We start from the raw sequence: 15,467 nt of genomic DNA, 5'->3' as shown, positions 1-15,467 counted from the left end.
TCACTGGGATTCATCCTATGGGGACAACAATTTCATGGCAATTCATCCAATAATTGCTGAGATATTTCAGTTTGGACTAAAGTGGTGGATCGGCAGACTGACAAAGCCATCCCTAGAGCCATACTGCTCTGCAATAATCCAAATCCAATATTACCATAAAGCAGGCCAGCATTGATTTGCAAATCTGCCTACAAAAAGGCCTAATACATCCTGAGATATTAAAGAGATAAATGCAACAGTATGAACATGCAAATCTCTGACAGCTGGCAAATTGAATATAATAATCTCACAGTGCATGTCGTCATATCTCTGAGCCTTAAGGAGGCATTTTACGCTCGCCTCAAATAGTACTTTTTTTTTTTTTTTTTACAACTACATATTTGCTACATATTTTTGCAAATGAAAATCTGCACATTGCCAATAATTCAGAGCACTTTAGATTGATGTAGTTATGATAGTGAATTTGGTCAATTAAGTAAACAAAGATGAAGACGGGTAACATATTTCCCTTTGCTAACCTAACTGGATCTGTTCCATATCGCCTTCTCATCCTACTTTTCCAGGTTGGGTCACTGTTGTGAGTTTGACAGGTGATTTATCTCCGAGCATCACTATCTTCTCCTCTGACTCTTATTCATGCCTTCAGATCCAACTGATACAGAGGGCAGATGGTTAACTGTGTATGATTTATTTTTAGTAAAATGTCCAGGGAAAGATGGCACTAAATTCCCACCTTTTTACCATCTTCTGTCATGTACGCCTTTGCCAGCCGCTGACTCGGTTACATTTTGTCTCCTCTGTTCATTCAGTGACTTTCCCTTAAAAGGATTACAAACGACCTATTTTAAATTTGGAAGAATGATGCAAACCGTTCCATCGAAAGGACTTAACAATAAGCTCCTGCACAAAATGGAGCTTTTGAAATGTCACAAAAAAAAAGGTATTAAAAATAGCACTTCTCAAAACAACCAGACAAAGCATCACATGGAACTAAAAAAACAGACTGCATAGGGAAAAATGCAAAAGTTAGAATTAGGCCAAAAAAAAGAAAAAAAAGGAAATGTAACATAGAAGTTTCAAAAACTAAAAGTGAATCATTACAAAAAAAGGCACAGAAACAAAATGTCCAGAGCATAAATTTAACGTTATGTAAAATAACAATGGTAGTCCTGCAGCTGAGAAGTTGTTGCTATGAACGACACAGGAACTGGCATTCAAATCTGAAATCAGAGGCACCACTGCGGCGTCTCATTAAAGGGATATAATGAGAATATAATGAGGATTTAAAGCTCCATAACAAACTCACCTGATGGTTACAGAAACCTTTTGTTCCCGGTAACAGCGTGATGCAGACGTCTCGGACACCATATGTTGCTATTAAGGCTTTAATCGTCCAGGTTTCCTACCGTCTGTCTTGATGCCACTACGAGAGGCGACAGCGGTGGAAGTGCCAGTTTCCAGTTGACACTGGTCAGCAGCATAATGTTTAAATACCTGGCAGGCAGTTCAGTGCTTTAGCGGATTTCTGTAGCCAACATGAGCACATGGAGCAAGCCTCTGACCACCCAGGAGGCCAGTATTTAACCACGCAATGCAGAGATTGAAAAAACACTGAATGGTACAATGTGAAAAGTTTGATTTTATAACACACACCCGTTTAAGATCAAGGCAACAATGCTGCCTGAACCCAGACATGTCCACATATTTACTTTCACTGAGAGTAATCAATACATTTGAGCAATTTCTATCAAAAAGACAATCTTGATTTTACTCTTCTTCACGGTTTATGTCCAATCCATGCCTCTAATCTCTTAATAACAGATAAACAAACTTCAAAATTAACTTTAAGGAACCTAACCTCTCTCTTACAGCAGACTTAAGACCATACATCAACAATGAACGCCTACAGGGTCTGTATAGTAAACCAAAACCAACCAATCTACAAACCAATCATAAACAAAAATATATCACAACAAAAACATTATATTCTTTGGAAACAATATGTGCATGATGAAGATGTTTTGTCAAGTAAACTACATTCAAACAACTTCCACTTCTGTGGGTCTTGAGGATCAGCCTGAATCTGCTGTAGTCAGTAATGACGACAACATTTCAATTACTTTCAAAATCATGTTTATTAAATTTAGAAAACACCATTTTGTTAACAGTTTCATAGCAATAGCAGGAAAGAACTGAAACTGTAAGAGAGCGAGAGACGTAGATTGGGGCCTGGGCCAACCCCTGAGTTAAAAACCAGCTGTGTTTTGGAGCTCACCCGTCCCTACGCTTCTGCTCTCTGGGGTCACCTGCATCTAACCTGGCATAGACTAGAAGAGAGAGTCAGTGTGGTAGTCAACATCTCAAGGTAGAACGCCTAAAGAAACGAGACATAAGAAAACTTTGTAGACATCAGGTAGAAAAGTTGATTTGCAAAGTCACTTTTCAAGTCAAGGTATTTCCTGCCAAAAATATACCGAGTATGCAACATTAACATGTAATTAGGTTGCCAAACCGTATCGGTATGTAGGTTTAATCACTTAGGGAGGGGTTTCTGCACAGCTTTAGGGGAGGTGGTCTTGGGGGTACTTAGGGATGCAGTACAGATGTAGTCCGAAGAGGAAGTGCAAACAATGTCTATAAGGTGTGTTTGTTGAGGGGGTTGAGTGGGCGAGGGGTTATGGGGGTATGAGCAAAACAGGGCTCCCCCCCTTTACTCATCAAGGTGCTGAGAGGGGCGACTCTCTGGAGGGCGAGCCCGAAATATCCTCAGGGGGAAAAACTGTGAGTGTGCAGGCTCTGATCCCCCCCAGCGACTCGGGTAAGTCAAACACTTTGTGCCATTCGTCTTTCTCAGGGTCGTACTTCTGTACTATTTCCACCATGCAGCGATTGTTCCACGAGTAGCCGCCCACCACATAGATCTTATTCTCAAACACTGCCACGCCCACGTCGCTCTGTCCCCGCAACATGGCGGCGATAGGTGTCCACAAGTCGAGGGCGGGAGAGTAGTATTCGCAGCTCAGCACGTCGTCGTAGTCGCTGGTGCCCCGGAAGTGATTGCCCCCGATCACGTAGAGGCGGTCGCCCACTGTGCACATGCAGTGGAGGCCGCGCACTGTCGTCATGGGTGCTTTCTGAGTCCATTTATCGGCATCTGGGTCAAAGCACATTAGCTCCTTCTGAAAAGTGTCATGAGTGATTCCCCCTGCAGCAAGAAGAAACAGAGAGCGCAAATTAGCCTCGTCACTGATGATTTGGGGGAGGAAAACGGCTTTGTAGGCTCGTCAATCACATCGACCTGTGACTCATTCGCCCATGTCAACCTACATTTCCATTTATCTAGGCCATGTGGAGGACCAGCCACAACACTGGAAATTGTCACATTTGCTTCAGTATTGTTATGGAGAAGGAGAATCAGGACAAAGGCTGTACATTTTTAAATCTCACCTTTCCTCGATCACTATTTCTCAAACCTTAACTCAAACTTAACAACCAATACGCAGGGTAAATTTTACAAATTAGAGTGACATTGATATTTGTACGGCCTCTTTTCTACACAACGCTGATGATGAGCAGTCTGTACAAAGAGGACCACCATTACAAAACGCTCGTGCACATACACACAAACAGACTGTAGACGCCGGGACACAAAAAGCGGAGGGAAAGTGGGGAGGAAAAAAAAAAAACAGGACATGTCTACAGGGAAGGCTTAAAATAAAGAGGAACACAATCCCAGCATGCATTTGGGTGGAAGCCAGTCCACCCCTCCCCCCTTAGGCAGAGTGACTAGGAGCAAATGCAGTGAAGATTTGCAGAGCATGCCGAACAGAGGCAGAATCCCTCTTTTGCTGCTGCCCAGTGATCGTGTGCTCGGTTATTGTTGAGGCCTAAGCCGTCTATTCAGCTGCCATGACTCAGATCTGTGATGCTGCACCTCCTTAACTGATCAAATCCAAAGATAGCCCTGACTATCCATTTTCTTTATCCAAGTAGTCCACGGGGCAAGTCTGCTATTAAAATCCTGACAAGGGAACAGTGCTGGAGTCGACGTAAGGTCCTTATAATTCCTCTCAAGAGGCCCTGCTGCTATTCTGATTTAGTTCAAGGGCTTTGGCCTTTCCCGGATACAATGATGTCTGATCAGTATCCCGGTATCCTAATGTCTAATCAGTGCCATTAGTCAGACACTAAGAGTGCACAAGGTTTTTCCAAATTGAGCCAATCTCAGTGAGACAGGCTAAAAGCTTTTGCCTTTCCACAGACAGCTCAGGACAGACTGGGCTATTTTTTGTATCGTCTGCCACATGTGCCGTATAAAAACATTTCCCTGTTCAGCCATGTAGATATAAAATAAGAGTCCCCTTGTAAAACCAGTGACCCGCTCGGTTGGTTGAATCAGGGTCGGCACAAGTGGGACCCAAAGAGAAGATGGAGAATAGACACAGGAAAAGGGGGCTCAGCATGTTCCAAAAATACCCCATAATGATAAAGAGCATCCAGACTAGACTACTAATGATCTGCGCTTGTTTCCTGAAAAAAACAAAAGCACAGTCAAACCCCTCAAGGACGCATATTGCTAAAGAGACCACCAAGCTGCAGTGTGGATTGATCCATTTTTCTATAGGGTGGCTAGGAACATATGGATCAACATTAACATACAGTGAGTGCTGCATGGATTATGAATGCAACTGAAATAACTTTCCTCTTTCCACTATTCAGATCAAGTAAAAAAAAAAACTGCAGTACATTTCATTTATGGTCCCCTTTCAGATAATAACATACATTCATCCGTCTCTCCACTGACCACAACCAGTCTTGAGATCTTACAATCAAACAGATTTCAGCTGCGACTGAAATCCCTCATCCCCTTCTCCTTATATAATAGACATGTACTCTGTATAGTGTGCAGCAATTCTACATTTCAGACACGTGTGAATCATTGTTACTTTGTGTCACCAATGACAAATGTTGAGTCACACAACGGCAATTTTCACATCTTTTCAATTTCAAACATTGCCTTGTGGGATTGTTAGCAGAGAGTCGTGTACATGCCATGGACACTGGTTTTCTCATTCTATAGTAGGAATTTTTGAGGGCGTTACATAGAGCATACATTTACACACTCAGAATTTGAAGACCACCATCAATTTCTGCATAAAATAATCCAATAATAATAATAATAATAATAATAATAATGAAACACTAATGAAATTCTCTGCAAATCATTTGTCCCTTTAAACCTAAAATGTACAATCTGACCTGATAGGAAAAAATGTAACTCTTAAGAATATTCATCAACTATACTTTTTTGTATGTAAACTTCTTCCTCAGCTGACTGGCCATTTTTAAATATTACAAACACAAAATATCCTCTAACAGCCAGGCTACAATTACTACAAATCACTGCAAAACAATCACAACTCTGCTGTCTGCTGATCTAAGTCTAAGTTACTCAGAGAGAACAGTGACCTTGTTGTAGATGACTCAGTGAAGAACTAAACAAGGGTCTGAATAGTGGGTCCACAGGATCCTCACACAGATCTTAATCTCTGAGGGAAGACGGTAAACCAGAGGCAGTGTGGCTCTGTGCTGGTTCAGTACTCATGTCTGAACTCTGCCACACCACTTGAGCCGTGATGGTCTGTGGGCTGAGCGCATTTGTCAGGTTCATCCAGCTGACAGAATACCTTCAGACAGCACAGCAGCACAGCCGGAGAATGTGACCTGATCCGCTGTGACAGACAGACACAGGACTGCACTTCAGCGTGGGTCACCTTGCACAGCAGGATTGTAAAACCCCGAGACTGTGGGCGCTACAGAGGGGCCTCAGAGCAACGAAATTCCACAAACGGGTAAAGCTTGTTTACCTGTACCTTCTGCATTAAAAGCCCTGCAGTCCATTACAGACTGTTTTTATGTGAGCCTTTGTGTTGCGTCATAACCCACAGCTGTACTCACAAAACTGCATGACCAGCTGTATCCTGTAAGACGCAATGTTGAAATGCTGCCCCCCCCCCAGGTTTAGCTGCTGCAGGTGCGAAGCATGACATTGTGTCACTGTGAAATTTACCAGGCTATTGGCCTGTTATTGAGCGCATCACTGAAACATGAAAACAGCACAAAAGGAATCCATTAGAACATCAAAAAAGGGTGAGCAATAAATACGATGTACTGCAGAGTGCAGCCTGAGGCCAAAAGATTGAAAAATAGCTGGCTACCAGCACATTAGCTCAGGCTGTGACTATTATTTTATTCATCATTTCAGTTTATTTATTTTAAAAAGTGAAAACGTGTCTTTCATCTTCGCTCCACTGTGATACGAGGCTTGCCAAGTCATGTGGTCTGTGTGGTCCCACATATGCCCCAGTTCTTCTGCTTGCCAAGTGAAATAATAACTAATTAAAAAAGTTTTGCTTCTTCTTCATATAAACAATGATAGTAATCATGTATGAAGTTAGTTATTACTTTCTGGCCTGCTCCCAGCAAATCAGAGTTAGTTAATATGAAATCAAATTAAAAAGGGGGGCTCACACGCACTGTTAATGTCTTCACATGCATGCACACAGTGACAATTCAGCACTTCAACTCTAATGTGTTATGCAAAAAAAGAGAAACTTTCCTAGGAGACACACAAAAAAATATGCAAACGCGTGTTATGTCAGTTGTGGGATTTAGTGTGTGGAAAAGAAAAACTAAAAAATAACTAGAATTGCAGGAATAATGAGATCTGTGGATTATGAAATTAAATTCACTGGTTGTGTGCACAGTAATCAAAATCAGGGAGTGCATCTAATAAAACAGCGTGCATGCTGGTCAGCACCTTATGCTGTAAATAAGCTTCATACTACTGCTAAAGAGGTTCTCAGTATTTTATTTTCACCTGTCAAAGCCTCCCAGCTTGTACAGTATGTGATGAGTGCAAAGACATTAACACTGTTAACGATAATGTATGTTAATTCACTGAGGCTGTAGAGTCTATCCACAATACTAATACACTGCACCACCTCTTTAAATAGTTTGTGGACACACGAATGCATTGGTTGAAATTCTGACTTTGTTACTTCTAATTGCTTCACTACTCAAACAGCTGGTGTTTATTCCTTTGGTGGTGTGTGTTCACAGATTTTCACTTGATCTGGCTCCACTGGTTCAACTTCTAAACACGATCAAATGATGAACTGGGATCTGTAACTAGTGTACCTTATTGGATTTATTGGACGACAATAAACTCCCCTTTTCCCCTTTCCCTACCTTTGTTTTGACAAAAAAAAAAAAAATATATATACGTATATATATACATATATATATATACATATATATATACATATATATATATACATATATATACATACACATATATATACATACATATATACACATATATATATATACACACATATATATACACACATATATATACACACATATATATATATATACATATATATACATATATATATATATATATATATATATATACATATATACATATATATACATATATATACACACATATATATATATATATATATATATACATATATACATATATATACACATATATATACACATATATATATATATATACATATATATACACATATATATACATATATATATATATATATATATACATATATATACACATATATATACACATATATATATATATATACATATATATACACATATATATACACATATATACATATATATATATATATATATATATAAAAAATCTACACTGCTGGAAACCTCCAGTGATGCCATTTCTTCCATGTTTATGAACACTGTTTATGTTCATGTGTTGTAGAACGATGACAGTCCCCACGGCCAGGAGGGATTAACACAGGCTCTTCTGTGTTACACCTCCTACACAGGCTTCAGTCCTCTACTTTGCTCCATCCTTCCCAATTTCCCTTCCACCCCTCCCCTCCCCTTTCTTTGTAGTACCGCTCTGGATTAGTCACACTGAGAAACTAGGGCTCATCTCCATAACGCAGGATTTGTTTTCAATCCTATGAAGTGAACAAGTATCGAGGTGACACCTGAAGAGCAAGAATTAACTGCCCAAAGGCCCGGTCTCAGTGTCCTGCCCTGCGCATTGAACCCTCACGGACTTTAACTAGCTTCACCTGCGCACTCGGCATAGACGAATCAAGGGTGTGAGGAGAACACTTTTTTTTATATGAGCACCACCTAGCATTAGCATACTGTTAGAAATCTCATTACTGACTCACTGAAAACTTGAAACTAGAATGTACTTTATGTACCATTTGTCAAAAATGTGATACTGAATTGTGTTTTGCCATTGTGACCCCCCCCCCCCAATGCATTAATCACAAACTGAATCTTGAAAAACTGTGTTCCCATTGAACATGAACAAAAACACACACACAAGCTCTCTCTCGATGACTCATGGCAACGCATGATACAAGCAGTGGAGTGTTTCAGATATCAGATGAGGTAACTTGAATGTTATAAGATGTAATGAGCTGTTTGTTACCATGAAAAGCTTGGGAAGAAAAAAATATCTAATTGGAATGGATGTCAGTGCATTTGCGATTTCCAATTATGACTGCAAGACATGAAATCTGTTTTTAAACTCACCACACAGTCACATAACATTACATATCCGCTCTTTATTAGGGCTGATTACAAATGATCTTAAGCTCCCTGGAGCCACTTACCTGAAATATACATATAACCGCCATACACCGTCCCAGCATGGCCATAATGTGGCTCATTCATTTTGGCAACATATGTCCATTCATTTGTCCTTGGGTTGTAGCACTCCACAGTAGCTTGAAGAAAAAAAAGAAGAAGAGCGTATTAGTAGAAAGTAGGTCAAGACACAACTAAGGAGGACAAACAGCAGCAAATGAGGCCTTGGAGGGTCTCAGCGTGGGAGCTAAAACACAGATTTAAATACAGAGTACACATCCCCACAACCCCACCAGCACTGACTGCACAGACGGCACAGAAATAGGGAGATTGTAAGATCCTTTATCTTGAGCCCCCTGAGGGTGGTTCTACAAAGTCTGTGAGAAACCAGAAAGGAGACACTGGGATTCATGAGGGATGCTGATAGGTGAGTGACGGGTGACTGAGCGACCAGGGTCCGTCAACTTGTGGGCTCTTTGCGTGCTAGGAAAAGGGTTGTGATTGGAGCGCAGAGCCAGTTGGACAACCACCAGGAGTGATGTGGACCTAAGCATTAAGGGTTCTTCACCTTGAAGATGTAAGCTTCGAATGTAAGTGTTCGAATTTAAGATTTCAACAAGAGTGTGAGCGCCATCATCAAACATAAGGAGGAGCACAAGCGTATGTTTTACCAGAGCATCATGGACCATAGATAAGTTATCTTCTTGTTATCTTCCCAGCTGAGGGAAGTCTCATCTGCATATAACAGGATAAAGAGGTGCTGCATTGCATGTCACAAACAGCAGTGGAGATATTGCACAAAATATCTTGTTTTCACAGAGTGAAGCTAATGGAAAACGTAGTTTGATTAACGGTAGTCAAGGACAATAAGAGATTCTCAGCTGTACGCCAAGAATAAAATTGTACATTTTTTAAAAGGCTTTGGTTAAATACATGGTTAAATCAATGACTTGAAAAATGATTACAAAAAATTATTTATACTGGTTCCAAAGTACAGCAATAAGCTGTAAATCCCTGGGCCATCTGGGGAAACCTCAGCGGGGAAAAATGAGTGAATACTTTATTCTGCTTGTTCAACAGCTATCATCAAAGTGACCTTGAGCAGTGCACAAAGATCTAGCAGCCGCTCAGTTGAAAAGGTCACATTCCTAATTAGCACAAATTTCTCTCCTTGCAGGTTGTTCACTAAAACTTAATAGAGCAGTGTAAGGGTCAAGCTGGCAGCTGGTGACATCTGGGAATACTTACTGTGAAGCAAACTTCTCTGACCAGAGCAGTGTTTCCCAACATGGGGGTCAGGAACCCATAATGGCATTGAACGATACTGTAAATGATCCGTGAATTGTGATTGGTCCCAATAATCTCAGATGATTAACAGGATAGGAAAGAAGAATAACATTCTGCAACACACAATTCTTTAATGTTTTTCATCCTTAAAAGTTTACTTTAAATATCGCTTTGTTCGAAAGGGCTGCATGCCAAAAACTACTAACTAGGAGATCTTTGCTGACCTGTACATTTTGCTTCTGCGGAGCAGGTCATAACAAGAGCCTATTTAAGCCTAAAATACCTTTAAAAGCAAATTATCATGCTGTTACTGTGCAAGAATATAATTTACAAAATTAACAATTTGAATAAATGTCAAATGATCATGTGACACTGTAAGAAAACGATTTTTAACTCATTGCTGTGAAGGTAAAACAGCGTGATTTGACAAACATATATTAAAGTACATACTAACTACCCCACCCCCTAATCTGAAGATATCATGATGAGGAACGACATCTTAAAAATGGTACCCTTATGTAATTTTAAAATAATAAGCCGAACGGGAAATGGAGTGAGACTACAGTACGTAACCAAAAAAAATGTTTGTTCGTCTTGACGTTATTATAAAAGCTTTTCTTTTATAACCTGCGCATTTCAGACATAACAATAAAACCACACCCATGACCTACCCAGAGTAAACAAATATTATGCAGAAAAAACATCAAGGCTAAACCACATGCAGTGAAAGGGCAGTGGAACGTAAAGCAGAAAAAGGCAGTTGTGTGGACAGGCAGTGAACTGGGGCCGTGTCCTTTGGTCTAATTATAACCCAGAAGAGAAGAGTGCTCACACAGTGGCCTCTCTCTCTCTGTCTCTCTACGCTGCAGTTACTGAGCTGAATTTAAGTATTGGGTGGCACCTCTCTGTGGTCCACAGTTACGGATACAGAGATCCCAAATTGGTTATATCAGTTAATTTTAGTGTATTTACCAGAGGGGCGGATTGTGAGTCCAAATGTAACAAAAATAATGTTTAAACTATGAAAAGCATCAGCTTACTGACTAAAGATGATCTGATACGACTCCTTTATAAATCATTGGAATTTCCACTGACAACTTTTCACTTAATCCTCTCTGCCGTGTCCCAGCTCCAGGTGTGTCTCAGGACTTACAAGTCAGTGTTATCTGATACAGCACTGTAACAAATACAGACATTGTGAGGACTTTACTGATACAGTCTCAACAAATATTCAAGATTAAAGTGTTTAACTCAACAGAAATACTTGTAGAGGTGAAGGCTGTGGCTTTGTTGTATTGGATTGCACTATATCATAAGGTGGAAAAACAACAGCCTCAAAAATGATGAACCAACAGTTCTGATAAGGTTAAAGGATTCAGCATGTGTTGAAATGCTTCTATATTTCATTACATTACATTGTAAAAAGGTGTTCATGATAAGGTGCACATCCTCTTGATTTTATTAAATTACACAGAGATTATGCACGCGACATGTTGAAACAGCAAATGATGTGGAGGCACAACACTTGATTACCAGCGTCAGTTTGCTTGCAGCCTTATTAAACTGCACATTCTTTCTCCTTGATATTTAAGTGTATAATCTCATACAATATTAATTAAAAGGCTTCTGTTGTTGCTTAAGAGGGAAGATAAAACAAACAAGCGGGGAAACAAACTCACCAAGCTCCCCTGCAGCGTTCCTTCCACCGACAGCATAGAGGTGTCCCTTGAGTGCACTGAGGTGGAAGAAGGTACGTTTCTCATTAAGGCATGCCACCTGCATCCACTTGTTGTAGCGAGGGTCGTACCGGAACACAGTGTCCACTGCTGTCTTGCCTTTGGTGTCGTAGTTGCTTTGGCCACCCACCACGTAGAGAAAGTTGCCGATGACTGCAATGCCGTGTTGGTAGCGGGGTGCATCCATTGGTGCCAGCGCCTTCCACTCATGAGCCTTCTCATCAAAGAGACGCAGCTCCTTACTCACGACTAGCTGCTGGCGCAGGACACCACCCAGGGTGACCAGGTGGGCACTGTCTGAGCGGATGGCTGTCCGTTCTGACTGCATAACTGGCTGCATGTAGGGCATCATTTGGTAGTTGCTAGCCTCCAGGAGAAGGTTGACACAGGTGTTGTCCGTGCGCATAAAGTCCACTGTCTGCACGTGATTGATGAGCTCCTGTGGGTTCATGAGGGGAAAGCGAATGTTCTTCATGAGCTTTGGGGCATAGTCCATACGGCCGTCTTCGTAGCGTAGCCAGCGGCAAGCGGCCTTGAACAGGTCCAACTCAGTGCAGTGTTTCAAGCTGTTACTGGACAGTACAAAAGCCAACCGTTCAAATGGGAGCTTGACAAACTCTCCCGTGCCCAGCAATGAAGGGAAGTTCTTCAGGATAAAGTTGTTGACATATTTGTCCACCTCTGTGAGGTTATACGTGTTGGCAATGCGCCCCACCTCCACACAGTTGTCAAGAGAAACCTGCAAGGAAGAAGAAATGAAAATCTTGGAAAGCTGCAACTAAGACTGACAACACATCTGGATCTTCCTGTATAGAGAAACTCGCTTCCTTAGACAGAATGATTTCTAATTACAAAATATTTATCATTAAGAGATGCTGCATTCAGAAGCAAATTAACGTACAGTCCACACCTATAACACAGAACATGGTTATACACATACAAGCAGTACACAAACGCATTTGCTGATTTTCTGTTTTATATTACTATAAACTTAATACCTTTTAGTTTTTAAACTGCTGACGAGATACATGAGCAATTCTAAGATATCAATATGTGCTCTAGGAATTATTCATGAAAGGAAATCATTAATGAATCAATAATGAAAGCAATCATTAGTTGCAGTTGCAGTATTCGAAAGTAAAAACAAGCTCATACCTTCGGAACACACCAAAGTCCACATACATTGATATGGGTAATTCTGCCCGTTTTGTATACTTTTTCTATATAAAAATGAAAAGTTTCACAGTGACTGCTGCCAAAAGCATCTTAAAAATTTTACCTGGTACCTTTCTCACCAAGCAGAATGAAGTTAGTTGAATAAGTGCACTGAAAACCAGACACAGCTCTTTTTTCCCCCCCAGAGTTCATGAGTTCAAAATTATTATTATCATTATTCTATTCAATAATAACAAAAGAAAACAGACAGCGCAAACAAAATCCTTCATAAAATGTGCTTTTATGTATGTGCCTGCCTCCTACTCCTCCTCCTCCTCCAAATATTTTGGGATATAAATTATTAGAATAAATCACATATCCAGTTATTTCAACCAATTACCTTAAACATGTTCAACAGCAAATTTACAAATGGTGAAGACTTCTGTACAGTACTGTGCAGTTGCGGCTTGTGCGCGTCCTTACCCCAGATATAAGAAAAACCTTGCAGAAGTCCAGCACAGGAAGGATTTGTAAGAAGCTTGCTGCCTCAAGTGTGTCTTGCAGATTCTCCATGTTGAGTGACAACTTGGCTGTGTAGATAAAGTCAATGATCTTCTTCAGGCCTATTCGGTTAACTCCGTGAAGCTTGATGCACATTAAATCCTGTTCTTTCATTCCACCTGCATCGAGAGAGAGTAGGGGATGAGAAAGAGTAGATGCCTACACGTGGTTCCACTCATACATAATCTTATTTGACTGACAGGTCTGTGAGCAGCCACATCTATTCGATTTTTTAAAAGAACTTAAAGAATCAAGCTTACATAACTGAACACATTCAATTAAGCTGAAAATAAGAAATGCATTATTCCATTTAGATGCATATGCCATTACGTGTAAATGTCAGTGAAATGTTTTCAGTGTCAAAGGACTTAATGTTCAGAGAAAGGATTGAAGGTCTTAGAGAAAGAATCCCATTGCTCAGCATCTATGCTCACACAGCTCCCTTATCACTTATGAGCTATCCCTCACTCTCTGTACAGTTTCCCCTTACTCCTACTTTAACAAGATCTTCTTCTGTTCTCAATGCAGAACCTTCTTCGTCTTCATCACATACTTTAAATGCCAAATCTCCAAACTTACATCCACTTCTGTCTTGTATGAGCCAAAGTAACCCCAAAATCAAATTATACACTATGTAATGCAAATAAATAGGGTGCTGAATGACTAAGCTCTGGTCATGAAAATTAAAACACCTTTCACTAAAAACATCTGTTACTTGGGTTTCACTTTAAAAAAGGCAAATAAAACCTGCTTTTCTTTTCGGTTTAATTACCTTTTAGCCTCGTAAAATGTCCAACATTTTTACAGTTTATCTGGCATTCCTAAAAATACCATCACACGCTGTATGTTCTTCTGCCTCTCCATACTGTGCGCCAAGGATAATAAGTCCCATTTACAACCATTTCATAAGTATAAATGACCATGAACATGAATGCATAACAATGACCAGGTTGGTTTTATAACATGGAAATCTTTATGAATATACACCCAATACTGGAAGGATGTGGGCACAGGGTCAATTTGAGTAATTTCTCAGGAGGCAAAATCACAGTGACATGACCGTGATTGTGTTAAAGCAATCAAATGTGCGTGCCATAGCAACAAGAAGCACATCACACCACACAGAAAAAAAGTACATCAGCGTAACTGGTGCCAGTAAAATGGCTAACCCACTGTTGAGCAGGTGAGGCTTTGTAGACCCACCTGTGAACATGGCTTTGAAATAGTCGGAGGAGGAGGCCATCATGGCGCGGTGTACAGGGAAAGCTTCATCGCCGTCCCCAGCCACCAGTGTGACGTCACATAGTAAACCTTCTATCCTCAGCTGGTCAAATCCCTGAGAGAAGAGGAGAAAGGTGAGAGATGAGCGTCACCGAGCGAAGCTTAGTGGACCTGAACTATGCAGTGGTTTTATTCCAGAGAAGAGGACCTCGGCTCAGTCCAAGCCAGACTCAGAAGACGATGCGATTCCTCTAACCCGTCAGTAAGGTCACAGACAATAACAGACAAATCTGTATCAGCTACTGTATTTCCTTTCCAATCACAAACCTCACCGTTTCAGTTGAGATCAATCAAAATACTGTTTAGCCACGGCCTGTCAGATGTGAGCTCATGCACCCGAAATGGTGTATGACGGTGTACTTGAGCTGTCTGACTGATTGTGGCCTGCTTGTTTTCTTGACAGTCTTGCACGTAACTGATTCGGAATTATATGTTTGTGGCTACAGCCACGTTATATTGTCCCCTTGTAGGCATAGCAACATAGCAGGGACTTGTTCAGCATGCAGGCATTAGCTGCAGTGTATCAGACTTGGGCTACACAGATTAATTCACTGCATTTTTTTAATCTCTTCAGTGAAATTGTTGATATCTAAAATTAAAAAAATAATAATAATACCATCCTTATCCTTTAATCAATCAGGTTATTAGTGGCTTCAAAGGCTGCTCTGTTCATTTACATGATGTAGTCAACTGCAGTGACTCTTTGGAGAGTCATATTTTGCGTCCACTGTTTAATCGCTTGACTGCTGCGCACCTAAGGCTGCCTACACATGCAGTCTGACA

The 15,467-nt window shown here is 40.5% G+C and overlaps 1 protein-coding gene across 4 annotated transcripts in view; it reads right to left on the bottom strand.

Moving 5' to 3' along the window:
- Nucleotides 1-2,116: 2,116 nt before the first annotated feature.
- The window catches only part of klhl13 (kelch-like family member 13), a 36,752-nt gene continuing 23,401 nt past the window's right edge, over nt 2,117-15,467 (bottom strand). For all 4 annotated transcript variants that reach the window (XM_070917108.1, XM_070917106.1, XM_070917105.1 and 1 more), the window contains 5 exons: nt 14,607-14,739; nt 13,326-13,522; nt 11,631-12,426; nt 8,691-8,804; nt 2,117-3,205 (listed from right to left, as the gene is read on the bottom strand). In XM_070917108.1, the coding sequence (XP_070773209.1) occupies nt 2,718-3,205; nt 8,691-8,804; nt 11,631-12,426; nt 13,326-13,522; nt 14,607-14,739 (1,728 nt within the window). In that variant the 3' untranslated portion in view covers nt 2,117-2,717. The remainder of the gene's footprint in view (nt 3,206-8,690; nt 8,805-11,630; nt 12,427-13,325; nt 13,523-14,606; nt 14,740-15,467) is intronic.

Source organism: Enoplosus armatus, chromosome 13 (genome assembly GCF_043641665.1).
Source record: "Enoplosus armatus isolate fEnoArm2 chromosome 13, fEnoArm2.hap1, whole genome shotgun sequence".
Taxonomy (NCBI): domain Eukaryota; kingdom Metazoa; phylum Chordata; class Actinopteri; order Centrarchiformes; family Enoplosidae; genus Enoplosus; species Enoplosus armatus.
The sequence above is the reverse complement of the archived record's forward strand: the minus strand, read 5'-3'. Positions and strand labels throughout refer to the sequence as shown.